A 24,480-nucleotide genomic window follows, 5' to 3' on the forward strand; every position below is an offset into this window, starting at 1 on the left:
TGGCTGGTCTGCCGGATCCACACAGTGGGAACTTGGAAGAGGAACTCGGGATCGGGAGCGGCCGCTGTCAATAATAATTCCTGTTTTCCAATCGGGCACGGGATGGCATACGCACTAGCAGCTGTCATGTGATGGTCTCTTTAGGAGAACAAAGCTATTGTTCTATCCAGAGCCTTTGTTTGCTTTGTTCAGTAATTTGACATCCCTGTGCAGATCATTCTCAGCATGCTCGGCAGCTTATCGTCGCTCTACACCTTGGGCATCGTCCTAATCCTCACCGCGGGACTTGTCCGCCTCCTGCGCTCTTATCTGCGGTTGAGACAGTTTCCCGGTCCCTTTGTCGCTGGCCCTACCAAATTATGGATGATCCGTAGTACGCTATATGGCCGTATGCACCTGGACATTGCAGAGGCATGCAAAACATACGGTGCGCACGCATTGCTTCTAATTTACACGCATATGACATTAACTCGGTCTCGTCAGGCCATCTCGTCCGAATAGGCCCAAACGATCTGGTTACTGATGACCCCGAGATCATTCGAAGGATGAGCGCTGTGCGATCTCCGTATACGCGGTCAGATTGGTACAACGCAACGGCTTTTAGCCACAAGCTAAACCACGTCTTCTGTGAACGCGATGAGCAACGTCATATTGATCTGCGTAACAAGCTGATACCAGGGGTCTGTGGTATTCCTCGAGCTCCGTGGACCAGCCATCTAAGCTGACGAATATTTCTTCATTTTTACAGTATTCGGGCAAAGAAAATTTACATCTAGAGCAGAGCGTTAACGAACAGTTGATAAGCCTCTTCAAGCTCATTCGCAACGAATATACTTCAAGCGTGGGAGAGTTTCGTGCCGTCGACTTTGCGCGTCTCTGCCAGTTCCTTACTCTGGATGTCATCAGCGCGGTCGCATTCGGTGAAGCCATGGGATTCCTTGAGCACAACGAAGATCTACACGGATATATCGCAAACCAGACAGCCATGCTTCCTATCTTCGAGTGGTTCTCGACGCTGCCAATCTTGGAGAAGGTGGTGCGCCTTCCTGGTATCAGTCAGCTAGCCATGCCCACTCCCAGCGATACAAAGGGTGCCGGCTTGTTGATGGGGTAAAAACCCTTCTTTCTTAGCAAGATACAATATAGGCCATCTAACAGAAGCTTAGCGTCGCCAAAAAGATCGTAGCAACACGCTACGGCCCTGACAAGAAAGTCCGTCGCGACATGCTCGGCTCCTTCGTTACCCACGGCCTGACCCAGGAAGAGGCAGAGCAGGAAACAGTTCTTCAAATGTGAGACCCCATACTCTTCTATCTGCGGTTACACTGCATCACATCCACCTCCCCACTCACGCATCCACCCGCGCAGATTCGCCGGCTCCGACACAACAGCAACAACAATCCGTACCGCCGTCCTGTACCTAATAACAAACCCGAACGTCCTATTCAAACTCCAAGCCGAGCTCGACACCGCCAACTCCAGCGGTAACCTTTCAGGTCCCATTCTCACCTACGACGAAACCCAGCGCCTCCCCTACCTCCAGGCCTGCGTAAAAGAATGCCTCCGCATCTGGCCGCCCGTCGTTGGCCTCATGCAGAAGGTCGTGCCTCCCGGTGGCGACACCCTAGGTGGGAAGTTTGTCCCCGGAGGGACGCAGATCGGGTACTCGGCTTGGGGCGTGCACCGGAATCCAAAGGTCTATGGGGCAGATGCGGACGTATTCCGGCCGGAGAGGTGGTTGGAGGTCGAGGATGAAGAGAAACTGTTGGCGATGAACCGCACGCAGGAGCTCGTGTTTGGGTCTGGGAGGTATGCTTGTCTGGGGAAGCAAGTGGCACTTATTGAGGTTTCGAAGGCAATTGCTGAGGTGGGTATCTCTCTTTTCTGTGTCTCTACTAGTATCCTGCTAATGTTGCTGCAGATCTTTCTCAGGTATGATATTGTTCTCGTTGACCCCTCCCAGCCCTGGCAGAGTGTCCAGCGAAATGGTCTGTTCCTACAGTCTGAGCTTATGGTTCGTATATCTGAACGCGAGAAGAGTGCAGCTCGAATGCAGTCTCTGTAGATCAGGTTTGCCGTTTTGTATACACCCGCATGGATTGTGGGGGCCTCATGTTTATAGCTCATGTTTATACTTTGAACATACTGGAAATTCAGCAATAGGATAATGATTGATTGGCTTCTCTGGGTAGGCTGCAGGTATTTCATCATGGACTTAGTTCACAGTGCTTAAGCGTTCTCAATACCAGAGACCCTTAGAAAAGCTGGAAGCGGTGGGTGCCGTCATTCTCGTAGTGGTCAAGCTCGTGTCCGTCCGGCAATAATCCAGCCCCAGATAGGTTTACCAGTCGTGTCAGCACCCATTGCATTTCCAAGAGCTCTTTACTCGGCAATGGTAGCTTGATGGGGTCGGGTGTCGTGAATGTAAAGCGTTGGCCGCTCATGATCTTCTGCCATTCGGACCTGACGTTCAAGAAGGCGGATCCAGTTTGAACCACGTCATCTTCAACCAACCCGGGCAGGTCTCGGGACGAGCTAGGTCGTGTCAAGAGCGGGATGTGCTGGCTAATTGAGTGGCCAGGCCGTGGTTGCCAGAAGAATTGCACCTCAAGCTGCGTTCTGTCCTCGCTATATACGAGAGGCTTTAGTGCAAATATCCCCAATGCCCACATCTGCTTTAGATCCGCCGATAAGCACATCAGGTTTGACAAGTTGTCGAGAGCCTGCATTGGGCTGCGGCGGTCCGAGAATATCTGCTGTCGCCATTCTGCGATCCGCTTGGGTGTCCAAAAGTACTTCAGCATGTCCCAAAATGGCGGGTATGCTTTGGCTAGACGACTCAGCTCTGGGTTAGATAGAGAGCGGGGGTATATTTCCACGATCTGCATGGGTGCCACCCGTTGAACGACGCACTTTCCGCCCTCTCGCTCGCTCGTCTGGTGGTTGTGCCACTGCTCCTCTCGCAGCGTTCCGTGTACTTCAGCATCGGCTGGCGGATGGGGCATTTGGGCTGTGGTCGCCCTCTGTTCTGATCGACACTGTTTCCATAGAAGGGGCAGGGCCATGCACCCGTGTATACAGAACTCCAGCAGGAATGTTGACTTTTCAGCCCCGATGACCATCTTCTCCAGCATCTCCATGTCCGAGAGTAGCAAGGCGGCCCAGAAACTAGCTGGCACAGGCCGGTTGTTGAGGACCGTGTTTAGTCTTCCGAGGAGATAGGTTCGCCGCTTCGATGGGGGGTTGTAGTCCTCCTCATTGATAACCTCGCACTTGTCGGGGGACAGTTTTCTGTGCCGGTTCATGAATCCATGGTCATTCCCACCCAGTGCGTCTATCTTTCCTTGGTTGGGGGGCATCGTTAGGAGTTTATATATGGCGCTTAGGGTGAAGGTTAAGATTTCTGAAGGATAGAACATAGGTTAACGATAGAGGTTCGTAAGCGGCAGTAGCTTGGGGAGAGTGTGTAACTGATGCTGTAGTCTGGCCTAGTCGAGTCCTGATGTCGTGGATGCTTGGTTCCTGCCAACGGAAGCAGGTACTCGCCTTCCCAAGGTCAGACGTGGTACCTTCCATGGTGGGTAGTAAACCCAGATGGCCGTGGGCTGTTTGCGGCTTACCGCTCACGGTGACTGCTATGGTAGTCTAGACGGTTCGGCGCCCAGTTGGCAGCTCTGGTTAGATCGCATGCCCATTGGAGCCCAATACTCGACGATATATATAATAAAGCCCGTGATGCTAGGCACATATACCTTTAGGCCATGAAAAGAGCGGTATGCTAGACGGCTTCATACTATATGCAGGAGCAAAGAACATTAAATCAGGGTTACTCAGGACCATACAGTATCGAGGATAGAAAGCATGGAAAGCACAAGGCCTGCCTCAGAGATTAGGGCTATATTTATATAATTAAATTATAGAGTAAAAAGCCGCCTAGCTCTAATATATTAGCATCATTGGTCTAGTGGTAGAATTCGTCGTTGCCATCGACGAGGCCCGTGTTCGATTCACGGATGATGCACATGCTTTTTTACTCTCTTTGTTTTTGTTTTTTTTTCCCTTTTTTTTCATTGTCTCTGTAAATCACCATATTTGCAAACCATATTATCGAGAACACGGGATCCAACGGGTCTGAACTTAAAGTCTACGGATACGACTGACTTCACTATGTCTTCGACTGCACGCAAATACCTATACCCCCCAGCACCAACGCCATCCCTAGCCATGTCTCCTTCTCAATCACCTTCTTCTCCACATACCACTCGCCTAGAACCGTGAACAGAAAAGCGCTCGAATTCGCCAGGGGAACCGTTAACGAGAGTTCTATGTATATCATATTAGTTCAATCGGCGCATCCGCGAACAGACAGGGGAAGAGCTCACCATGCTTCCCAACCAGCAAAAAGAACCAAATACTCCCGGTCAGATTGATCACCAGCGGAATCGAGTACGCCGGCGTTTGAAGGAGATTAACCACGGTCCAGAATATGGTAATTATTTTTGTTTTCAACCAGGAGGAAGACGAGGCCGAGCGGTTCATCCAGGCCGGCTCGGGGGTTGTGGTGTCCGTTGCGGTCGGTTCCGCGAAGTTCGAGGGGGAGGGTAGCGGCTGGTCTTCGTCGCTTTCGCTGTCATCGCTGCTGCGCTCGTTATCTGTAGACTGTGTATTTCGCAGCTCGGTCGCTTGCGCTTGATCCTGGTGCGCCTCCTGTCGAGCTTGAAAGTCCTTAGCGGCCCGGCGTATAAAAGGGGTTGTCCCACCCCAGGCCATTCCTACGAGGAGGAAAGAGAGGACATAATTGAAGACCGGCGGTTGGTCTGAAGACGCGAAACCAGCGTCAGCCATCGGGCGCGGTATTCGAGAGATGCCGTGGTTGTATCTGTAGGTAGAGATCACAGAGAGCTTAGTCGCAGTACGAAGTCCCTCAGGGAGGTGTGCACGTGATTATATACATACACAGTACCTAGGTAACAGAGAGACCACTCCTTGTCCTTTAACAGATTTGCATATCGATTTTTTTTTTTTTTTTTGCGATTGCTGAAGATTATACAGCTCAATAGCCTACATCTCAGTTGATACCACAATGTGGAAGTGCTGGAGTAGTACTAGTATGATCCGCAATCTGTTCAGGATCGCCCCCAGTCGCCAAGGGCAGTTTGATGCATATATCATATAGCTACGATGCAACCCAATTACTACCGTTCCACCTCATGGCATGTCAGAGAGCCAGGCTTTCAGCAAATTGGCATGACCAGGTCCCTTTTCATTTACATACCTTGGCAATTGACTTTGAGACCCGAAGCTCCTTGCAGAGTGCAGTGTTCTGCAGGAACATCGCCGGCGTACGTAGCAAGTGCATGACGAACCGAGACCTCACATTGGAGTGCTCAGTGAAGAAGGCCATGGGGTGCTTAAATCGCTCAAGTACCGAAGTGTCTGCATTGAGCCATGGCTGTAATCGGCGCTATGCTCTATACTTTGACCAAGTGATCTTTATCTCAATGATATCATACAAACTCGGGATTACCAGAAGGTTGCAGTTTTAGACAGGCAATTGTATTTTCTTCATAGCAAACAAGCACAGAAAACACGTGCCACGCCATCAATCAAGTCAGGGATGCCCAAACCCGTACAGACTATACTCAGTCAAACGCTGGAGTCGAGGCGAGAGTGGGCGACACAAACAAGGCGAGACCATCTTTAGCAGCCTATCAGACTTGGGTGAGCCCCAGACGGGGCCGTGCATTCAATGGAACCCATGACAAGATGAAGCCGAGAGCTATTCTTCGTATCCGCCCTGCACATTCAGTAAATGAATCGGTCAGCTCTAGACTCAAGAGTTGATGCGTTGCTTCTGAAGAGTTGTCTCCCTGTCAAACGTCGAAAGCATGCTCGAGTTAAGATTCTTAGCCACCAGCGAATGCTCCACGGATTGCAGGTGGTTTAATTTTGGAGCGGGAAAGGGTGGCTTGGAGTAACTTGATTAGGCTAGCGCGCCAGGAACCAGTGGACAACTAAATCCATGGATGGGTTATCGAGATTCTCGACTTCGAATGCTCGTCGTTACTCAAAGAGCATGTACCATCCATCTTGTGACGGTTTTTCTGGAATTGACCGCCAGCTCTTTTCACCCTCCTGACCCCAATCCTGAAAAAAAACTCGATTACATGCCTCCGCTATCCACCTGTTTGGATCGGAGGCTGATCGGCATCACGTGGAGAATGAACCTGTTCCCTGAGATTACATCAGCGCCCCACCCTAACGGCAGCCAACACCAAGGATTAAGATGAGAAAAATGAAGATCGCTGCGGCCGACTTGGTCAAGCACCGCTCCGCATGCAAGGAAAGTGAGGGGTTTGGATGGGTTTTTGCGAGAAGTGCGCTCTGCCAGAGTGCTCTTTGATTCTTGCGCTGCAATCAATTGACCGTGTAAGCCCGATACCAACACTGTGCGCCAAATGCTAACCTGTGGGCATCATTTTTTGATTTCTCGAGGTGCATTGGTGCTGGATTCTGGCGTTTCTCCCGAGTAGCATATGCAGCCAATCTCCAGCTTGTGCCTGGATTTCCACCGGACTGGGTAGCCTGCTGAAGTAGCTTCGATTCCACGTCGATGGGACTGTCAACCACTTGAGCAACTGGTTATGTAGTAGACGATTTGTAGCTGCGTTGTGGTAGGCAGCTTGCAGATAGAATTCTGGCTCAGCACGTTGGAGAGGATCTTGAGCTTATTTCTTTTTCCTCCTCGGGGTTGAGACTGAAATGCAGCGATTCTATTGCTCGCCTTCCGTTCATTATTGGGCCTTCTGGCGGTGTCGTCCTCCCCCCTAAACGAAACTACCGCCAACAGTTGACAGCCAACGAGAATTATCTAAGCCAATCGAAGGTCGAAACACTGGAGTCTTCCCTGCTCCTGTTCCTGCCCCTTCTCTCCCTCTCCAGTTCTCAGCTCCCTCGTCCCCATTATTTCCTCGACCCTTTTCGGCCTGCTGTGATCGGAATTGGCCTTCTCCCTCCGGTTCGTTTTCTCCCTTCACTTTTTTATTTTCTCCTGTACGGGGGGCGATTTCGTTCTTTCTTTTCTCCGCTTCTTTTTCCGTCCCTTAATTATCGCCTACTATAGGAACCCCCATACCCCTTGAAGGCCGGGATCGAGGTTTCATAGCATCGCTTCGAGAACCGGAGGAGATTCTGACCTCCCCCCTTTGTGACGACGAGCGGATCGGACTTTGGATGGACACCTGTCTCGCGTTAGCCGAACGAACAACCAGCGTTGCCAGTGTCTCGGCCAGCAACAACTGTTCGACTTGCTTATTATAACTTTTAATCCCCATACAGCGCGTTCACTGCGTCCTCCGCTCCTTTCACCTTGAGCCTGGCGCCCATTATTCTTTTCACTCATTCAGCATCGGTTCTCTTTTTCATCGCGCAATTCGTCCTTGACAACATAAGTTTTGCTCAGCCTCCGGAATTCTGTCCGATCCTCCGCCTGCTGCCTCCCGACCCTGAAATTCCGCCTTGAACGACTGTTTACGATATATATCTTTCACGATGGCATTCCTCTTCAAGTCAAAGAAGAACCAGCAGGCTTCTGGCCTACCTCCCGCAACGAGAAACATTCATACATCTGAAGGAGCACCACCCGGCTCTGGAGCTGTGGTAAACGGGCCGAAAGATGGAGCAGTTATTTCTCAGACGCCAACGCCGAGTAGTAGTTATAATAATTCTTTGAATTCGGTCAATAGCGCTAGCAGTCCGGATCAGCAGCGCCCGCGACAACGAGCAGAATCCGAGTCTCAGGTTGGTAGCCTAATCTTCTCACTATGGATACATTTGCCCGGATCGCTAGGGAGACCGGCGTTCTTCCCTTATGTAGACTGACGGTTCCCAGGCCCAGCGCGCTCACCAACCTACACCCGGCAGTAATTCACCGAACTCGAGTCCTGGCGCATCCCTATATCCGTGGTCGCAGCGACGCCTGAATTTTTCGTCGCCGCAAGCAAACCCTTTCCCTCGATATGGCGCGGCAATCAACGCAGTTGCTTCAAAGGAAGGTGACATATACATGATGGGTGGACTGATAGACGGATCGACTGTCAAAGGGGATCTTTGGATGCTGGAAAGCAGTAGTGGAAATCTTTCTTGTTTTCCAATTGCAACCGTCTCGGAAGGGCCAGGGCCCCGTGTGGGCCACGCGAGCTTGTTGGTAGGAAACGCTTTTATCGTCTTCGGTGGTGATACCAAAGTGGATGAAACGGACACTCTGGATGATACGCTCTACCTTCTCAATACTTGTATGTGCCATTTCTCTCCATGCGCAATCCAGTGTGCAATCCATTGTGCAATCCATTGTGGCGGTTGCTAACTCTACCGCTGCAGCATCTCGGCAATGGTCGCGTTCGATACCGCCCGGTCCTCGACCTACTGGACGATATGGCCATACCCTCAACATCCTCGGTTCAAGGCTATATGTCTTTGGAGGGCAGGTCGAAGGGTACTTTTTCAATGATCTGGTCGCTTTTGATCTGAACCAACTACAGAACCCAAACAACAAGTGGGAGTTGCTTATCAAGAACAGCCATGAAGGCGGACCGCAGCCCGGTCAAATACCCCCTGCAAGAACTAACCACACCATTGTCAGTTTTAATGATAAACTGTACCTGTAAGTTTTCCTTTTCCCACGTCAGCTATAGCACCATTGCTCACACACGGCAGATTTGGAGGAACGAACGGATTGCAATGGTTCAATGACGTTTGGTCCTACGATCCCCGCGCGAACAGTTGGAGTGAGCTTGAATCCGTCGGAATTATTCCAGCTCCTCGTGAAGGGCATGCGGCAGCCCTTGTCAATGATGTGATGTACATCTTCGGTGGCCGCACCGACGAAGGTATCGACCTCGGTGACCTTGCGGCGTTCCGGATATCTACCCGACGTTGGTTTTCCTTCCAAAATATGGGCCCTGCTCCTTCTCCTCGGTCCGGACATAGCATGACAGCTTTCGGCAAGCAAATCATCGTTTTAGCGGGCGAACCTAGTTCTGCTCCCAGAGATCCAGTGGAACTTAGCACTGCTTATCTTCTTGATACGACCAAGATCCGGTATCCGAATGAGACCCAAAATGGCGCGGCAGTACCGGCCACGGGCCCCAAAAAAATAAGTCCTGGAGACAAGCCGGGCGCGCCCTCTGGCCGAACAAGCCGCGAAGCCCAGAATCTACCTCCAGATCAGCTCCGAAGGGGTCAAATGCCTTCTCGAGAGAGTATGGTCAGTCCCCCAAATCGGCCCCTGGAGCTTGGACCTGGAAGTGGCCCAGGATCTCGGCTGCCGCGAGCATCTATTGCGCAAGCCCCTTCCGGCCCTCCACCACCGGGGCAGGCTCCCACCCCAGGGCCGAGGGGCCCGACGCCGCAAAACCTCATGAACTCTAGAAGCAAGACGCCCCCAAAACAAGAGCGTGGGTTTGGCGGCCCTCCTATCGACACCGCCCGGGCCATGATCGGCGATAGAGACAAAGAATCAGCACCAAGAGACTCACCCCAAGATTATAGACCTGCACAAGAATCGAATGGTCAGCGAACACCCACCCAACAGTCATCCCGTATATCAGCTCGGGCGATGGAAGCTGGCGAAGCTGCTCCCCTAATGGCGCCGGCTCGCCAGCGCTCATTACGCCAGCGACAGCGCAGCTCGTTGGATAGCGCGGACGAATCTATTCTCGGCCGACACGCAAGTATCGATGGTTCAATAGACTCCCGGGGCTACAGAAACTCCAGAACCGGAGACGAACCACGATCGCCTCGATTAACCGCCCACCAGGAGGTTTTGGTCAAAGAACTTGAAGCATTGAGAAGCCGGAATGCATGGTATGCATCGGAGCTTGCCTTGGCTAAGAAAGCTGGATACTCTCCTAATATTTCGTCAAACTCTGTTTTGGATGAACGCACAGCGGACGCTTTTGCGGACGAGGATCGCCCCTTAATCGAGGCTTTCCTCACCATGAGAGCAGAATTAGCGAAAATGCAAGCAACCGTGGACCGGCAGGCCGCTATTGCATCCAAGCGCGTTGCAGAGGTTGAGCAGCAGAGAGATATTGCGGTCAATGAAGCCGCTTATGCTCGCGCTAAGCTTGCTGCACACGGTGGAAGTCAGCAGAGCACCCCATCATTGGATGGGCATTCTCAAGACCTTGATAAGGCGGCGTCTGAGCGTACGACAGATTTAAGCCGCAGACTGGCCTTGGCCCTTGCATCGCAGAATGAACTCAAGGCAAAGCTGGAGGTGATTACTGCTGATTTTGACCAGGAGAAGCGTGGAAGAGAATTGGCCGAGGAGACAGCGGAAGCCACAAGGAGACGGCTGGCTGAGTTGGAGATGCAAAACAACCCTCTGGAAACGGAAAGCCTGCGTGCCCAGCTCCACCAGATTGAAGCATCGCTCAGGGAGGAGTCCATGTTACGAACTGAAGCTGAATCGTCCTTAAAGCAGCTGGTTTTGGATAAGGAGGAGCTGTCGAAGAGACTTGAAGATTCTTCTGGTCGTCTGAAGGACTTTGGTGAAAACATTGGTACACTTCGAGAAGCGGTAACTGCGTCTTCTAACAAGGCCGCTGTATTGGAGAAGCAATTGGATGAGGAGCGTGAGCGTCGAGAAAGCTTAGAAAGGAAATTGCTGCAACTTCGGTCTGAGCACGAAGAACGAACGGCCGAGCTAGAGAATGCTACCCGTCGCCTTCGAGACGCGGAAGAATTGGCCGAGATTCATGCTAGGGAAGCCGAAACTCACAAGAACGCATTCCTTTCTGGTCTTGACCGAGCTTCGTCATTCGATTCGGAGACGTCAGTACGCTCACTGGTGGACCAACGAGTGGCCAGCTCCGAAGCACAGGTGGAGAGAGCGAATACACTTGCAAAGGCCAGTCAAGCTGCTGCGGACGAAGCAGCGGAAAAGTTGAGGCGTGCAGAGGAGAGAATTGCAGGCCTAGAGGCATATCAGGAACAGGCGAGCAGGGAAGGCTTGCAGCTCCGAAGACAGCTCCAGGCTGCGCTGAAGGATAGCCAGACGTACACAGCGGAGAACCGTGAGCTGAAGTCCAAACTTGAAGCCCACCAGAGGGAGGCTGGTGCCCTGGCCGTGCAACACACTGCTTTGAAGGACCTCCTTGGCGAGCGTGGTGTCAACTACACTGACAGTCGACGCTCTCCTCGCATTGAATCGCCCGGCTCGCGATTTGGTACTCCTGAGCAAAGCCGCCTTCGGGAACTGGAGCAACAGCTCTCCACCAGTCTCAAGGCCCATGATGAGTTGAAGTCCTCCTTTGAAACCCGAGAACAAGAAGCCGACCGCGCCTACCGCGAGAAGTTAGAGCAACTCGAGAATGATTACCAGTCCGCTGTCCACTACGTCAAGGGCACTGAAAAGATGCTCAAGCGAATGAAGGACGAGCTTACACGGTACAAGTCCCAGAACGCCAAGATCCAGTCCGAGTTAGAAGTGGCTCAGGCTCGAGCTTCCGACGGGCCATCTGAAGCACCGGCAGAATGGGAAGCCGAACGCGCCCAGCTTCAGAAGTCAATCGCCGACCTACAGCAAGATACATCAATTTCCATTGCGCATCTCGAGGAGCAAGTCGCTACTCTGAAGGAAAGCCTTGTTTCTACTGAGGAAGAGAAGGCCAAATCTCATGCAGAGTATGAGTCAATGAAGCAAGAGCTGCTGGCGGTCACCGAGAAGACCCGCTCCGAGCTGGAGCAACTCAAGCAAGAGAATTCCTTACTGGAGACTCGGGCCGTGGACGCTGAGCAAAAGGTTTCCATGCTCCTGGATCAGGTTGAAGCCTCAGTTGGGCATTACCGTCGGCAGTCACAGCACGGACAAGGTGCCAACGGCATTTCTCGTACCCACAGCAATGCCTCTAGCGGCACCATTGGTGCTGGTACTCGTCGATCAAGGGCCAACAGCGCAGTGTCGCAGGATGACACTTTCCTTGACAATCGTGGATCAATGGCTCTCGATTCACTGGCTAATGAGCTCGAAGCCCTTCGCACACACTGGGAGAGTACGAACCGCAGCTACCGATTGAGTACCCAGTCGGACTTTGATCGAACACCGACCAAAGAATCCGGGTTGAGCGATAGCCTTGCAGAATGGAGGCGACGATTGGACGAAGAAGAAGCGCGAGAGACCTCTCCTGACAAGAGTAAGCCTCGCAATGCCGCCGAGGGGCATGCAGCAGCGAATATGATTTGAGGGCTCCGGGAGCACTCAGGACTTCTTTATACCCTATTTGAAGCTATACGATGATGTCTACCCATGTCGATTGGTCTTTGAGCTTCTTGTGCTAGTTCATCTGCAACACATGTCCGTGTTTTCGTTCGTCTTACTAATCTTGTATCACCTTGAGATGCGTCGACGCTTGTCATCATCTGTCCCCGATTGATTGCTTTCTTTCTTTCTTTTTCTTTGCTTTTACCTTATTGCTTGTGTTTTCAGATGCCGTCCATTTCCTCTCTCTCCCCATTTATTTCTCTTTTATACCCAGTCTCATTATTTATCTACCTGAAGTGTACTATTACTCTTTACTTTTCCTTGATGAATGCCCCTGTTTGATCTATCCGGGTTGAATGACAGCGGGAATGAAGCTGCTTCGTCCTGACCGTGATGTTTGAGACTCTTCTATCGTACCAGGGAGCCTGCCGATTCTTCTAGTATCTGTAAAATTGCACCGCTGCTATGGCACTATACGCAGTTTGTCTCCTTCAGCAGCAACACAGACTACTCGAGGCGAGATAACCATGTGAGGTGTTTAGGCCTGAGTAGTTTACCCCGACAGCCAACAGCGAGCAGCCAACCATTGCTCATCGTCCTTCCTGCCCAACGCGCCAAGACTCAAAGAGTGACCAGCTCCCTCCGCTGGGAGGCATCGTCACGGGTGATGTGGCCTTCATGTAGTACTGATCAATACTTTGAACCCATGGTGCCGGCGTGGTGTTGCCCTTGTACGGTACTCGATGTCGGTATGAAAGTGGAGTTGTTGCTCCGGGTGACGTCGGCAAGGACGGGGTATTGCTTTTTCAATGTTGAGATTCTTATTCGGGGACTTTATGCACGGGGTGAGATAGGTGATTTATCGCAGTGGTGGGTATGGGATGACGGGGGATGCTGGTTAGGTTATGCAACGGGGACTTTGATGGATCTTATGCTGACTGGGGAGGGCTTATGGAGGGTGGGTATCTATCTATAGATGAAGAGAGCTATAGATTGAGATGTCTTGCACAGCATGAATACTAGGCTTCCAGAATAGTCAGGGATCCAGCATTCACTTTAGCTTATCCACATTCACCGTCCTTGTCATCTGGTCTGAATCTGAGGTAAGTCGGAGGTAAGTCGGCGAGGATGTGATCATCATCGCCTTGTTTGAGGACCAGCGGTGAGCCCCGGTAAGAGATTGAACAAAGCGAAGCCGAAGTAAATTTCGATTAGCCCCAAGTCTCTTGATTCTGGTAGGCTATTCAGGCCACAGGGATTGGTTTCCGGGTGAACTGCATGTTATTCAAGTTGGTGGTTTGAGCTGACCATGTAGAGCGGACGAAATCTTTTGTTCGTCAGGTACTGGGTACTATGTACTGAATTTCTTCTGGAAGGGGGCGATCCTAGACTAAGGTAGGTAGCTGATGGATCTGAGATAAGGCGTGGGCTGTGGAAAAGTGGCTTTGTGCCCAAGCGCTTGTCGTAGTGTATCTGGGTACTGGATGCGTTCTGGAATGGCGTGGTATTTACGATACGGAGGATCGAAACCGCGAAGATGGCGGCTGTTGAGAGGAGTATACGGAGTAGGCAGCATGTACTCGTAGTACTATACGAGGAGGATGCCGGTCATCTGATGCGAGGCGACTGGATCTATTTTGTTCTAGCTAATTCAAGTTGCCATAGAGATATCCTGGGAATAGCATGATCTCGTTGTACGGTGTATCCGGGTTCCAAGTTGTCTGTAAGAGCCGAATTCTTGGTATCTTCCCACCTCAGTTCCATGTCTCAGGCGCCACCGAGTAACGAGCCTCGGGCTGTCCAGCGGTGATAGGAGCGGGCTAGTTGAGGCACTTGCTGCCGAAGAGTGCTAATCGGTTTACCCTGGATGCCAACGGTCATGATCACGCCTTTTGACATTCGAGATGCCGCCGCCACTGTGGTTATTTGTTGGTTGCAGTGAAGGTGCTTTTTGGACAATAATCCCCTGAATTCACACTGACAGTATATAAAACCCATAGCCTCTTCCTTGTATTGTTTCAAGCCAAATTCAATTGAAACTGCTTCACGTCGTGAATAACTATTGGTGTTACCATACAATACTGGTACTCAACGCGTACGTCGTGGGCCAATCTGCTAAACTCATCACCCGCCCCCTCAAATCTGGCAGTGACTGAATCAATCAAATCTCTCATCTCGACTCTTCTTCTTCTCTCCTCTTTCCTGTCCCCCTTCCCTCCCTCCCACCTTCCCGATATCAAGGGCCCTGTCCTTGGTTTTCGACGCTATTTTATCCTCCTCGCTTCCAGCACCTGCTCTGCATTGCTTTTGCTGTTCTTCCGCCTCCTCTTCTTCGTCGTATTAGCCGCTGAAGGGGTCAGCTGAATCCCCTTTCTTTCCCTCTCCGCCTTTTTCGCCTTTCCGGTCGGCACGGTCGACATCACCACTAGCTCATCCTTCTATCAATCTTCTTTGACCAGGTACGTTCTTTCTCTTCGACTCTGCCTGTATTCTTCTACTTTTCTTCTACCCTCTCGTGGCTCTATCTGCTCCTTCCTGGGATATCTCCCAACCTTGTCAGGCTCCCTTTGTCGGGCTCCATTTGTCGGCCTGGTATCCCTCCCTGAAGGCTGAGCCTCGCTTTGTTTTAACAAACTTGTCAGCCTCGCTTCCAACTTACAAAAGCATCTCCCGCACTTAATCCTTTTCCTGGCCTCTTCAAAACACTCTTCGTTTTAAGACCCCTGCAGGTTCTAATACATACAATAGATTATAGCTCTCTGAGCCCACACTCCAGCAAAATGACGACCATGGTGAGACTGATCTTTATTTCTGGTGCTCTGGCCATTCTGAGTTCTGACAATGCATAGGACTTGCGCGTCGGTAATAAGTACCGCATTGGCCGTAAGATTGGGAGCGGTAGTTTCGGCGACATCTATCTCGGTATGTCCATAATGCCACAACACAGATGCCCACGGAAGGAAAGAGACTGACCGTCGATACAGGCACCAACATTATCTCTGGCGAGGAAATTGCCATCAAACTTGAAAGTGTCAAGGCCAAGCACCCTCAACTCGAATATGAAGCCCGTGTCTACAAGTCTCTTGCCGGTGGTGTTGGAATCCCGTTCGTTCGCTGGTTCGGTACCGAATGTGACTACAACGCCATGGTTATCGATCTCCTTGGACCCAGTTTGGAGGATCTCTTCAACTTTTGCAACCGCAAGTTCTCGCTCAAGACGGTCCTTCTCCTTGCCGATCAGCTCATCTCCCGCATCGAATACATCCACGCCAAGTCATTCATTCACCGAGATATCAAGCCCGACAACTTCCTGATGGGCATCGGCAAGCGTGGAAACCAGGTCAACGTGATTGATTTCGGTCTGGCCAAGAAGTACCGGGACCCCAAGACACACTTCCACATCCCTTACCGTGAGAACAAGAACCTCACAGGAACTGCCCGTTACGCCAGTATCAACACTCACCTGGGTGTCGAGCAGTCTCGCCGTGATGACATGGAGTCCCTGGGTTACGTTATGCTCTACTTCTGCCGTGGCACCCTTCCCTGGCAGGGTCTGAAGGCTGCTACTAAGAAGCAAAAGTATGACCGTATCATGGAGAAGAAGATGACGACCCCCACCGAGGTTCTCTGCCGTGGATTCCCCAATGAGTTCTCCATCTACCTCAACTACACCCGTTCCCTGCGCTTCGACGACAAGCCGGATTACTCGTATCTCCGCAAGATTTTCCGCGACCTGTTTGTCCGTGAATCATTCCAGTACGACTACGTCTTCGACTGGACCGTCTACAAGTACCAGAAGAACGCCGCTATGATTGTAGACGCCAAGAAGGATAAGGACGCCGAGGACCAGCAGCGTCGTCAGGCCGGCGGCAACATGCCTCTGCCTGCCAACTCGTCTGCCCCCAAGCCTGGTGCTATCTCCAGCCAGCGTCGCAAGATCATGGAACGTGGAACTCTCGACCAAACTCCGGATACCAACCGTGCTGTGGGAGGGAGCGACAGGATGTGAGTATCTAAAACCTAGGTTCCGTGTAGGGAACTCCTTCCCTCTGCGTTTCGTTCTTCGGTGCAGCCTTGCACGTTGGAGGTTTCTCTCTGTCATATCTCTTTGGTTCCTAGAATCTGACTAATCTCATAGTCTTCGGCGTTAGGCTGCGTTCTGCTTCTAAGGTTGCTGCTTCAGGTGCTCATGGGCCTGGTGCTAGCCGCTCGAAGCGGGACGATGGGCTCGGTCCTCAGTGGTATTAAATGTGCAGCAATGGTGGTGGAGCTTGACTTGTCTTTGCTATCCCCTTCCATTCTACGCAACCCTAGCGTTCTCTCTCTGTGGGCACAACGCTAGCTAAGGAGCCTGGGATTATCGTCGTTCTAGTTGCCTCTCCTCTTGCAAGGTGCAGCATACCGTTCGGAACTTTTCGCCTTGGGTCTCCGCTACTGTTTTCATTTATTATTCCTCTTGCATTCTCTGTTAGCCATCTACCCCCGTTTTCTCGATCGTCTTCCGGTGTCATCGCCCGCTTCGATCCGACTGCGTTTTCAACCATTTTCCGCTCGACTATCGGTACCGTCATTTCCTGGGCCTCTTTTCAATCTCTTCAATTTGGTTTACTCGTCATGGTTCGAACCACGAGCTTTCACACGAGAGGCCCCCGATATCGACCCTTGAAGCGCTTTTCTAATTGTGGCTATGTTACGTCCTAGCCGCCCGGTTTCTTTGTTCAACTTTTTTTCGGATCATCAACCAATCTGGAGATTGCATCCGCTATTAACCGGTGTGGCTGGACTGAAAGAGATGCAAATATCGAACAACCAGTTTTCTTAGGAGTATGGGTTATTCTGACGCCGGCAGCAGTCGGCTTAATATCGTCAGAATGTCCTAGCCCTCTGGGGACGGTTTGATTCGACTACACTCTCACACTCATCCCCCTAGTTTCTGCACATCATGGCCTATCCGTTTCCCTTATGCTGTTTTGTTTTTTTTTTTTTTTTGCACTGCACCGACATGTCATATTCTCGTTTTCAGATTGTTATCATGGCTTATTGACGTATGAACGGGGACGAAGGGGTATGGGGAGCGATTAGTGAAGATGTGTTGGGTGGTTGGATGCAAGTGTCCTGGCAGTGTCCCTTTTCTCGAACGAAGACTGTCGGCCATGTGTCGTATAGTAATCGGGAGGAGAAGCGGTGCTCTGGGCAGTGGTGGACACGTCTTGCGTATAGGTGAATGGCGACGGAAACTGGCTAGGGTCGCTTCCGGGGTGGTATTACGTCAATCTATGCTGTTTCCTCTTTGTCTCTAGTTTTGTCTCCAGCTGTTTACACTCCCTCTGTATCTATTCATATGTGGACGCAGTTGATAAGAGAAGAGCCGTGGCTATGCACAGTCGGGCCCCTGTGTGCTCCTGCGACATACAGCTCTCGGCTGTTTCATAATCCAGCTACTCCACTGCGTATAATCCAAGACCGCTCCATATCTACTTCTCGTCTCAGATGTCAATATCGCAATAATACTAGATAAAGCCGCTAAAATTAGACCTGTCGAGCTTTTAATGTTTGACGCGTTTGTTGACGGCATTAGTCAAGACACGGGTGATAAGTCAATCCTGAGTAAGCGCTCGGAAATACGGATCGGGCAACTGCGCGAGACCGCCAGAAGCAGACAGAAGCAGAAACGCAGATGGTCTGCGCGTGCCCGAGGGGCGATAATCACTGACTAATTTTTCTGTAAACCACCTTGGACTGTCATCATTGACAATGACGAGCTTCACGGCCATCCCAGCTCCGTCCAGAAGATGATTCTTCCCTGATGTGGAAATAATGAGGGCGGCGAGCCGTTCTTTTTCGTCGCTGGGCCCCAGCCAGCTGGGGGGTTCTAGATTGCAAGATCATCGTCACTTCATCGCGAGCAGAGCTATATATACGAACTGCCTTCTCGCTGTTTAAGCCGGTCTATAAGCAGAATCACATAATCTCCTTCCGCTGAGAGGTTATTCCAGTCTCCAGCATCGCGATGGATCAATATCCCTACTTTTCGGGCCACCCCTCGCAGCCGCCAGCGCCGCAACAGCAACAGCAGCAACCGTACCCTTTATACGGGCTACCGACCCCCAATCAGAACTACCGCGGCGATGATGTTCAGGGCCCTTTTGATCCTCTGGTTCGTATACAACTCCCCAATTCCGATCCCTCATGGTAGGCAGAAACCGCTGAGATGAGGGGTCAGGTGCCAATGGCGCTGCTAACATCCTACGCAGAACTACCACCAGCCATTTGACCCGGCTTTTCATGCGCCGTATGGCGGACCGCAATCGCCACCAGACTCGTACGCGAAACAGTCCGTTTCGGGCAGTAGTGAGCCGATCAGCGCAGGGCCCTATCCCCGGTCAATCGAGGGGCGCGATGACTTTCTCGCCGACCCGAGCATGGTGCGGAGTGATAGCGAAGAGAAAGATAGAGAGGGGCTAATGACACCGGCGCAGAGCAAACGCAAGGCACAGAATCGAGCGGCGTAAGTTTGACCCCACTCTCTCCCCGTCTTTACCCATTCCATATCTGTCCGTGCGCATACGTAGAATAAACCTCTAATGACTGATTCTGTGGTGTCTATAGTCAACGTGCATTCCGCGAACGCAAAGAGCGCCATGTCCGCGAACTCGAAGAAAAGGTTACAAACCTGCAAGCTGAATCAAGTACCCTGCTCGCCGACAATGAGCGCTTGAAGCGCGAGCTCGCCCGATATAGTACCGAAAACGAGATCTTGCGCGCAACAACAAATACATCTGCCTCTGGTACGCCAACACATCGCCGTGGCTCCCCAAGCAGTGCACCTACAGAAACAGGACCAATGACCTACTCCCCGACGGACTTCTATTCAGACCTAGTACCAGAGGGCCAGTCCGCGCGGCTTCATAGAGTTACGTACTGCAAGAACACGGGGGAGAAGCTGCTCGATGCACAGGCGACGTGGGATGTTATACAGGGGCACGAGCTGTTCAAAAAGGGCCTCATCGACTTGAACGGGGTAACGAGGAGACTCAAGCTGGTGACGCAATGCGATGGGACAGGGCCGGCATTCCGAGAGAGCCACGTGCTAGCTGCGATTGAAGAGAGTGCGGTGGCGGATGGTGATGAGTTGATTTGATTAATTCTTGCTTTCGTTACCCTCTTTACCCTTTGTATATGCAAAAAGTGGTGTTTGTTCTCTTGCGTTACTTATGAAATTCGCAAGATATGTCATGTGATGATTGTATGATTGGGAATCCGGACTGTGTTTGAAGTTTCTACCTTGAGCGGGCGCTGTATGATGCATGGGAAATTGTATTATGCTGTTTCGTTACTTTTGCTGCTTTCAAATGCTGTGCCCATCAGTTTTCATTTGCAGTACATGGTTTGCGATCTGTGTGGTTGTTCGACTTCGGAATATGTTTAAATCAGCGATGCCACTGCTCGCTTTACTTCCATCTTTCTTGGATGTGGTTTGTACATTTCTCGGTTATCTGTACAGGCGGCTACCTTCGCCGTTGTCAATGATCACTATCCCACATACTCGACGCAGACTAGCTGACTGACTTCAATGGCCGGACCAATGCTGGAGACGTAGCCCCGAGCTCCAAGAGTGGACTTGAGACGTCCAAGCTTGCTGCGGACTAGAGCGCCATTGAAGCACGACATTCGAGCTCATCTGTCCGGCTATCATCCAGACGGCCATTTCGTACACTGGTGGTTTTGAGTGTCGATCGTCTCATATATATGTACCCGTCTATACCCACCTAGTCCCAATCATCATCGTCATCTTCCACTGTCGTCTTTCGGATACTCGGCTTCAGCTTTGATGGCCGCTCATCCTCCGAGTCGTCGCCTTTCTTTTTCAACCGTACATCGCTCTCCTTGAGCGCGCCAATACCCACGAGCATATTTTCCAGATCTAAACACAATTAGCACCTCTCAGAAACGCGCAAAACATGGATAGTAGGGGTAAAAGGAAAACAAACCCTCAACTTTCGTCCCCGTCCCCCCCAATGCCATAAGGGTAACAACCTGCTTCACGATCTCCCCCTTGTGATACACAAGAATAGTTGGCGTGTTGCGATCCGGGTATCCCTCAATACACATATTCCCGCGGATCTCGCAGAACTTGATGTCGCCGTACTTGACCGCAAGCCTCCGCCAGATCTCGCTGAGCAGTCGGGATTCGACGTTGTTGCTTGCTGACGAGGTGAGGTTCACGCAGACAAAGCAGTTGGCCGATGCGTCAGTGACTTCGCGCGCGTAGTCGGGTTTTTGCAGGGGGTAGACTTGGTTGTGCACGGAGGCTTGGGTTATTGTGCTTAGTTCGGCGAGGCGTTTTTGGCTGGGATCCGGTAGGTTAGCTTGTGTAGTGAGAGAAGGATGGGCGCGTGGGTGAAGAATCGTACCGGTATTGGTTGAGAAATACCTCGTCCTCCTCGTCTTCTAGTTCATCGAGCTCGTCGAGGTCCTTATCCTCCAGTCTATTCTCGTATGCCTTGCGCTCGGCCTCGATTAGGGCTTCTTGGATGAGCGGTTCAGGATCCTGCGGCTTTTCAGGTATGATTCCGTGTTTGCGGAGGATATCGTTCCTGTTGAATTAGAGTTAGACCGGTTTGGAGGTCGGCGGAGAAGTGGTGAGGGGTACCATTCTGTGTCTTCGTTGGGGTTGACTTCGACTTGCATTGTGCGTGGTTGAAGTGGAGACTGAATAAACGAAATTTGCGACTGATTGGGTGAAGATGCGATTGAGATAGTCCTGGGTAGATATTGAAAGGTAGAGGGAGGAAATGTGGTATGGGGTTTCTAGGCAGATATGGAGAGGGGCAGAGTCCGCCGCCATTATTTTTGGGTTACGTAGTGTAGGAATCCGGGGTGTCTTGGCACGACAGGGGTGCATTGGAGGAACAATCAAATTTGTGATAAAGGACAAACATTGGCTGGATTATTTTTGCGAGAGAATAATAAATACATTGACGCTGTCGAATTACCGCATTCGAAAGATCGAGCCTTTGACGATGCGGTGTCAGTAGCTAAGGATCTTTCCTGAGCTGAAGCTATAAATCTTCCAACGTTGTAAGCACTGCTGCTGCATACAACACCCTGCCGGGCCTCTGAGCCCTACATTGTACCAGGCACACATGATGATCTTTGAGAAACTTCAGTCAGTTTCTGATAGCCCGTCTGCCTCTTTCCAAGTTCTCTCTGACCTTCATCTGGAGATCAATCAACAATACCCGTCTTTTGAGATTCCAGTGTGCGCCAAACATCTCATTCTTGCTGGCGATATTGGGCGCTTGGTGGACTACGACAACTATCGCAGTTTCTTGCAAAGGCAGACAGACCGATTTGAGCTTGTATTCCTGGTCCTTGGAAACCATGAGTTCTACGAGGACAAACTCGCAGCAGGATTACAAAAGGCAAGCCAGCTTGAGCAGGAACCCTGTTTGAAGAAGCGCCTCATCCTCCTCCATCAGGGACGTTACGACATCCCAGGATCCTGTGTCACTATTCTTGGCTGCACGCTCTGGTCCGATGTTCCAGATGAAGCCAGGGACATTGTCCGGTCCAGAATTCAAGACTTCAAGAAGATTCAAAATTGGACGGTTGATGATCAAAACGAATCTCACAGGGCCGACCTTGCCTGGCTACTGAGCGAGTTGGAGTCTATAGAGCGCAAGAACAAGACGGAGAACAAGAAGAGATCTGTACTAGTCGTGACACACCATGCCCCCTCCACCCAGGCCACATCCAATCCGCGGCACGCAAACAGCCCTTGGGGTTGTGCCTTTGGAACTGATATTGTATCTCAGATTCCGACGTTAAGTGGCGTTAAGACCTGGGTCTTTGGGCATACACACTACACTACAGATTTTAGGGATCGAGGAATACGAGTGATTGCAAATCAACGGGGGTATGTGCTTCCCTGGACTGACCCAAAGGAATCGAAGGACGGCTTTGATGTTAAGAAGGTGATACATGTATGATCGGGGTCTAGGCTCGAGCCAATAGCGTCACAAAATGGCTCATCATTATGCCTTCAAGATAAGAATATAAATATTGATAGCCGCATGGAAACTGTGCCGTAGCTTTTTGGCAATGCCCAGGTATGAAACAGACCGAACTCCATCGTAACAAAAGTGAAATAAAAACCCAAAATCAGATCTAGTCCACATCCATCTCGTCTTGCGTAGTTCCATCGACCAAGATTCTGGTCTTCTTCTTCTGTCTGAGTCGCTCCTCGCCATGAACCCTGTTGGCAACCTTCGACGTCTCCGCAACAAGCGGTCTGCCCTCCTCTCTCTCGCGGAGCTCCTTGCGGATAAGGTGTTCGCCCTCCGCAACAACCTTTCTGTCCTCCTCGCGCTTGCGTTCCCGCGCAAGCTTGCCCGCCAACCGGCGCTTCGTGAAGGCCCGCTCCCGGCGCGATCTGATCTCCTCGACTCGCTCCATCGCTTTGATAGTGGCGGCGACCAGGTTTCTGTCGTACTTGACGGGAACGTTGCGTTTCTTGGCGAACTGGGAGAGGACGAGCGACGAGTCGACGATCATTTCTTTGCCGCTGGCGGCGCGGCCGGCCTTGGTCCACTTCAGCTTGCGCGGTTGTCTCTTGAGCTTGAAGTTGGAGTGACACTTTGAGCGGCAGAATCGGAAAGCTTTCCCGTCCAGTCTAACCATCTGGATGCCCTTGGAGGGGTATACCGGGCGAGAGCAGAAGTGGCATGTTTCGACCCTTTGGGGATATTAGTATGATGGGCGGCTGAAGACAAGAAACGATCAAAAGAGAGATCTCACCTCATGGCTGCGGACTTTGTTAGGTTTATTCTCAAAAGGGACCGGTATAGGAAACTGTTGGTGTTATCTAAAAGTCGGGGAGAAAATCGATATCGAAAAACAGAAGTTTTTTGATTCTGCCGGCGCTAGTTCGAATGTGGAGGCGGCAGTCCGAGTTTTTATCTTGCTCGACGGCCGCCCATTCTTCTCCCAACGTCACTTCTCCGAGCCAGGTTGGCGAGTCTCCTTGAATCACCTCTACTTTGAATTTATCCCGGCTTGACCGTTCAATCGAGATGGCGTCAACTCTTGCTGTTGGTCTCGGTGTTGCCACGGCAGCCTTCCTGGTAAGTTTCATGTATTTACTCTACAAGACCTGCCCGATTGACTGATTGCTTCTACCTTCTAGGGCCGCGCTGGTTTTGTTGCTTTCCGTCGGTACCGGGGAGGCGTGAATGCTGTCGGAAAGGCTTTCTACAAAGGGTTCGTTCTGGTGCCAGAGATTTGTGACGCCGAGTACTAATTGCCCATAGGGGGTTTGAGCCTCGGATGACCCGCCGCGAAGCCGCACTGATCCTTGAACTCCCGTATGTTGCATCTGCCGGAGCAGATCCATCTCACACTCAACAGGACTGACACATGATAGGGAACGCACGCTCAACAAAGAGAAGGTCCGCAAGAAGCACCGCCAGCTCATGCTCCTGAACCACCCCGACCGCGGTGGCAGCCCGTATCTCGCGACGAAGATCAATGAAGCCAAAGAATTCCTGGATAAGCATTCATGAAATGCCCAGAAGGAATGGAATTACGCCTTGCCGGTAACTACAGCGTGATATGAACGGTCGGAAAAAAAGAATACGCGGTTGGCATCCCGTACGAGCCTTATCGCTCCTGTGTATAAAATGCTGTCTTTGGGTGCATAGCGTGGCGTTGGTTGGATTTGAGGACGGGAAGCATATACCTTTTGCCTCGTCCTAGATTTGTATTGTACTGTATATATTGGTGAATCGCCGCTCCTGAATCTACCGTGCTCGCATTCGCATTCGCATTCGCATTCGCATTCGCATTCGCTCTCGACAAGAATTTGAAACAGTGATGTGCCTCGGAATAATGGCCTTGTTGGGCGAGTCACGTTACTCTTGTGTTGCAACTCGGAACCTAAGTGTCTGGCTTCTGACCGTTCAGAGGATGCTTTGGATGAGTCAAATTTGGTCAACTAGAGGTTCACCATGGACGATGGTCATGGGCCCCAAGCCCCATCGTCCAGAGTCAAAACTGTCAAGCTCAAATGACAATGGCCGAACAGTCGCCTGCGAGCATGGTCGTCTTTCTAGGATCGGCTCAGCCACTGCGGTGACCAGAGCGGAAGGATACGGGCCCGATTCCAGGTGAGCTGGCTGGTCCACACGCCGCTCACTTCGGAGAGTCGGGATTTC

General features: G+C 51.4%; 10 protein-coding genes and 1 non-coding gene across 11 annotated transcripts; 8 read left to right on the top strand and 3 right to left on the bottom strand.

The window, feature by feature from the left end:
• The first annotated feature begins 23 nt into the window (after positions 1 to 23).
• On the top strand, positions 24 to 2,191 carry BJX68DRAFT_235310 (cytochrome P450). The gene is made up of 6 exons (XM_071039874.1): positions 24 to 427; positions 484 to 680; positions 749 to 1,110; positions 1,167 to 1,292; positions 1,369 to 1,867; positions 1,922 to 2,191. The coding sequence occupies exons 1-6, from the start codon at positions 226 to 228 to the stop codon at positions 2,063 to 2,065; spliced, it is 1,530 nt and encodes a 509-aa protein (XP_070900328.1). The 5' UTR covers positions 24 to 225; the 3' UTR covers positions 2,066 to 2,191.
• A 1,759-nt stretch (positions 2,192 to 3,950) lies between these two features.
• BJX68DRAFT_t76 lies at positions 3,951 to 4,021 on the top strand. The gene has a single exon. It is a non-coding gene; the product is annotated as a tRNA-Gly (tRNA).
• A 39-nt stretch (positions 4,022 to 4,060) lies between these two features.
• Positions 4,061 to 4,894, bottom strand: BJX68DRAFT_235313 (uncharacterized protein). The gene is made up of 2 exons (XM_071039875.1): positions 4,383 to 4,894; positions 4,061 to 4,323 (listed from the first exon to the last, which is right to left on the bottom strand). The coding sequence occupies exons 1-2, from the start codon at positions 4,843 to 4,845 to the stop codon at positions 4,166 to 4,168; spliced, it is 621 nt and encodes a 206-aa protein (XP_070900329.1). The 5' UTR covers positions 4,846 to 4,894; the 3' UTR covers positions 4,061 to 4,165.
• Positions 4,895 to 7,443: 2,549 nt separating this feature from the next.
• Positions 7,444 to 12,590, top strand: BJX68DRAFT_64201 (putative cell polarity protein (Tea1)). Its single transcript, XM_071049535.1, has 4 exons — positions 7,444 to 7,800; positions 7,892 to 8,294; positions 8,380 to 8,662; positions 8,716 to 12,590. The coding sequence occupies exons 1-4, from the start codon at positions 7,552 to 7,554 to the stop codon at positions 12,245 to 12,247; spliced, it is 4,467 nt and encodes a 1,488-aa protein (XP_070900330.1). The 5' UTR covers positions 7,444 to 7,551; the 3' UTR covers positions 12,248 to 12,590.
• A 1,920-nt stretch (positions 12,591 to 14,510) lies between these two features.
• Positions 14,511 to 16,478, top strand: BJX68DRAFT_64237 (casein kinase 1 family protein). The gene is made up of 5 exons (XM_071049536.1): positions 14,511 to 14,724; positions 15,014 to 15,057; positions 15,115 to 15,187; positions 15,250 to 16,296; positions 16,404 to 16,478. The coding sequence occupies exons 2-4, from the start codon at positions 15,046 to 15,048 to the stop codon at positions 16,272 to 16,274; spliced, it is 1,110 nt and encodes a 369-aa protein (XP_070900331.1). The 5' UTR covers positions 14,511 to 14,724; positions 15,014 to 15,045; the 3' UTR covers positions 16,275 to 16,296; positions 16,404 to 16,478.
• A 753-nt stretch (positions 16,479 to 17,231) lies between these two features.
• On the top strand, positions 17,232 to 17,786 carry BJX68DRAFT_235326 (uncharacterized protein). The gene has a single exon (XM_071039876.1). It carries the CDS (start codon positions 17,353 to 17,355, stop codon positions 17,563 to 17,565), a length of 213 nt encoding a protein of 70 aa, XP_070900332.1. The 5' UTR covers positions 17,232 to 17,352; the 3' UTR covers positions 17,566 to 17,786.
• A 371-nt stretch (positions 17,787 to 18,157) lies between these two features.
• Positions 18,158 to 19,489, top strand: rsmA (putative bZIP transcription factor (Fcr3)). Its single transcript, XM_071049537.1, has 3 exons — positions 18,158 to 18,422; positions 18,520 to 18,773; positions 18,875 to 19,489. The coding sequence occupies exons 1-3, from the start codon at positions 18,276 to 18,278 to the stop codon at positions 19,404 to 19,406; spliced, it is 933 nt and encodes a 310-aa protein (XP_070900333.1). The 5' UTR covers positions 18,158 to 18,275; the 3' UTR covers positions 19,407 to 19,489.
• A 444-nt stretch (positions 19,490 to 19,933) lies between these two features.
• BJX68DRAFT_64390 (phosducin family protein) lies at positions 19,934 to 21,098 on the bottom strand. Its single transcript, XM_071049538.1, has 4 exons — positions 20,919 to 21,098; positions 20,680 to 20,862; positions 20,257 to 20,615; positions 19,934 to 20,189 (listed from the first exon to the last, which is right to left on the bottom strand). Exons 1-4 carry the CDS (start codon positions 20,954 to 20,956, stop codon positions 20,035 to 20,037), a joined length of 735 nt encoding a protein of 244 aa, XP_070900334.1. The 5' UTR covers positions 20,957 to 21,098; the 3' UTR covers positions 19,934 to 20,034.
• Positions 21,099 to 21,236: 138 nt separating this feature from the next.
• On the top strand, positions 21,237 to 22,346 carry BJX68DRAFT_64402 (Metallo-dependent phosphatase-like protein). The gene has a single exon (XM_071049539.1). The coding sequence runs from the start codon at positions 21,412 to 21,414 to the stop codon at positions 22,255 to 22,257; it is 846 nt and encodes a 281-aa protein (XP_070900335.1). The 5' UTR covers positions 21,237 to 21,411; the 3' UTR covers positions 22,258 to 22,346.
• BJX68DRAFT_64405 (ribosomal eL24 family protein) lies at positions 22,347 to 23,178 on the bottom strand. Its single transcript, XM_071049540.1, has 2 exons — positions 23,066 to 23,178; positions 22,347 to 23,003 (listed from the first exon to the last, which is right to left on the bottom strand). Exons 1-2 carry the CDS (start codon positions 23,068 to 23,070, stop codon positions 22,436 to 22,438), a joined length of 573 nt encoding a protein of 190 aa, XP_070900336.1. The 5' UTR covers positions 23,071 to 23,178; the 3' UTR covers positions 22,347 to 22,435.
• A 162-nt stretch (positions 23,179 to 23,340) lies between these two features.
• Positions 23,341 to 23,829, top strand: pam18 (putative mitochondrial DnaJ chaperone (Tim14); the record flags this gene model as incomplete). Its single annotated transcript, XM_071042910.1, has 4 exons — positions 23,341 to 23,391; positions 23,454 to 23,527; positions 23,578 to 23,631; positions 23,691 to 23,829. 4 exons carry the CDS (start codon positions 23,341 to 23,343, stop codon positions 23,827 to 23,829), a joined length of 318 nt encoding a protein of 105 aa, XP_070900337.1.
• Positions 23,830 to 24,480: the final 651 nt, after the last annotated feature.

Source organism: Aspergillus pseudodeflectus (genome assembly GCF_044049435.1).
Source record: "Aspergillus pseudodeflectus strain CBS 756.74 chromosome Unknown BJX68scaffold_16, whole genome shotgun sequence".
NCBI lineage: Eukaryota > Fungi > Ascomycota > Eurotiomycetes > Eurotiales > Aspergillaceae > Aspergillus > Aspergillus pseudodeflectus.

What these genes read in the sequence shown, in the direction of transcription:
- BJX68DRAFT_235310 (XM_071039874.1), top strand. Translation starts at nt 226, where the DNA reads ATGCTCGGCAGCTTATCGTCGCTCTACACCTTGGGCATCGTCCTAATC. An exon ending in AGAGGCATGCAAAACATACG is followed by an intron (nt 428 to 483) that starts GTGCGCACGCAT and finishes CGGTCTCGTCAG; the next exon opens with GCCATCTCGTCCGAATAGGC. An exon ending in GGTGCCGGCTTGTTGATGGG is followed by an intron (nt 1,111 to 1,166) that starts GTAAAAACCCTT and finishes ACAGAAGCTTAG; the next exon opens with CGTCGCCAAAAAGATCGTAG.
- BJX68DRAFT_235313 (XM_071039875.1), bottom strand. Translation starts at nt 4,845, where the DNA reads ATGGCTGACGCTGGTTTCGCGTCTTCAGACCAACCGCCGGTCTTCAAT. An exon ending in TTTGCTGGTTGGGAAGCATG is followed by an intron (nt 4,324 to 4,382) that starts GTGAGCTCTTCC and finishes TGATATACATAG; the next exon opens with AACTCTCGTTAACGGTTCCC.
- BJX68DRAFT_64201 (XM_071049535.1), top strand. Translation starts at nt 7,552, where the DNA reads ATGGCATTCCTCTTCAAGTCAAAGAAGAACCAGCAGGCTTCTGGCCTA. An exon ending in GCTCTACCTTCTCAATACTT is followed by an intron (nt 8,295 to 8,379) that starts GTATGTGCCATT and finishes CTACCGCTGCAG; the next exon opens with CATCTCGGCAATGGTCGCGT. An exon ending in TTTAATGATAAACTGTACCT is followed by an intron (nt 8,663 to 8,715) that starts GTAAGTTTTCCT and finishes CACACACGGCAG; the next exon opens with ATTTGGAGGAACGAACGGAT.
- BJX68DRAFT_64237 (XM_071049536.1), top strand. An exon ending in TTTCGGCGACATCTATCTCG is followed by an intron (nt 15,188 to 15,249) that starts GTATGTCCATAA and finishes CCGTCGATACAG; the next exon opens with GCACCAACATTATCTCTGGC.
- BJX68DRAFT_235326 (XM_071039876.1), top strand. Translation starts at nt 17,353, where the DNA reads ATGTGTTGGGTGGTTGGATGCAAGTGTCCTGGCAGTGTCCCTTTTCTC.
- rsmA (XM_071049537.1), top strand. Translation starts at nt 18,276, where the DNA reads ATGGATCAATATCCCTACTTTTCGGGCCACCCCTCGCAGCCGCCAGCG. An exon ending in AGGGCCCTTTTGATCCTCTG is followed by an intron (nt 18,423 to 18,519) that starts GTTCGTATACAA and finishes CATCCTACGCAG; the next exon opens with AACTACCACCAGCCATTTGA. An exon ending in AAGGCACAGAATCGAGCGGC is followed by an intron (nt 18,774 to 18,874) that starts GTAAGTTTGACC and finishes TGGTGTCTATAG; the next exon opens with TCAACGTGCATTCCGCGAAC.
- BJX68DRAFT_64390 (XM_071049538.1), bottom strand. Translation starts at nt 20,956, where the DNA reads ATGCAAGTCGAAGTCAACCCCAACGAAGACACAGAATG. An exon ending in GTATTTCTCAACCAATACCG is followed by an intron (nt 20,616 to 20,679) that starts GTACGATTCTTC and finishes ACCGGATCCCAG; the next exon opens with CCAAAAACGCCTCGCCGAAC. An exon ending in GACGGGGACGAAAGTTGAGG is followed by an intron (nt 20,190 to 20,256) that starts GTTTGTTTTCCT and finishes AATTGTGTTTAG; the next exon opens with ATCTGGAAAATATGCTCGTG.
- BJX68DRAFT_64402 (XM_071049539.1), top strand. Translation starts at nt 21,412, where the DNA reads ATGATGATCTTTGAGAAACTTCAGTCAGTTTCTGATAGCCCGTCTGCC.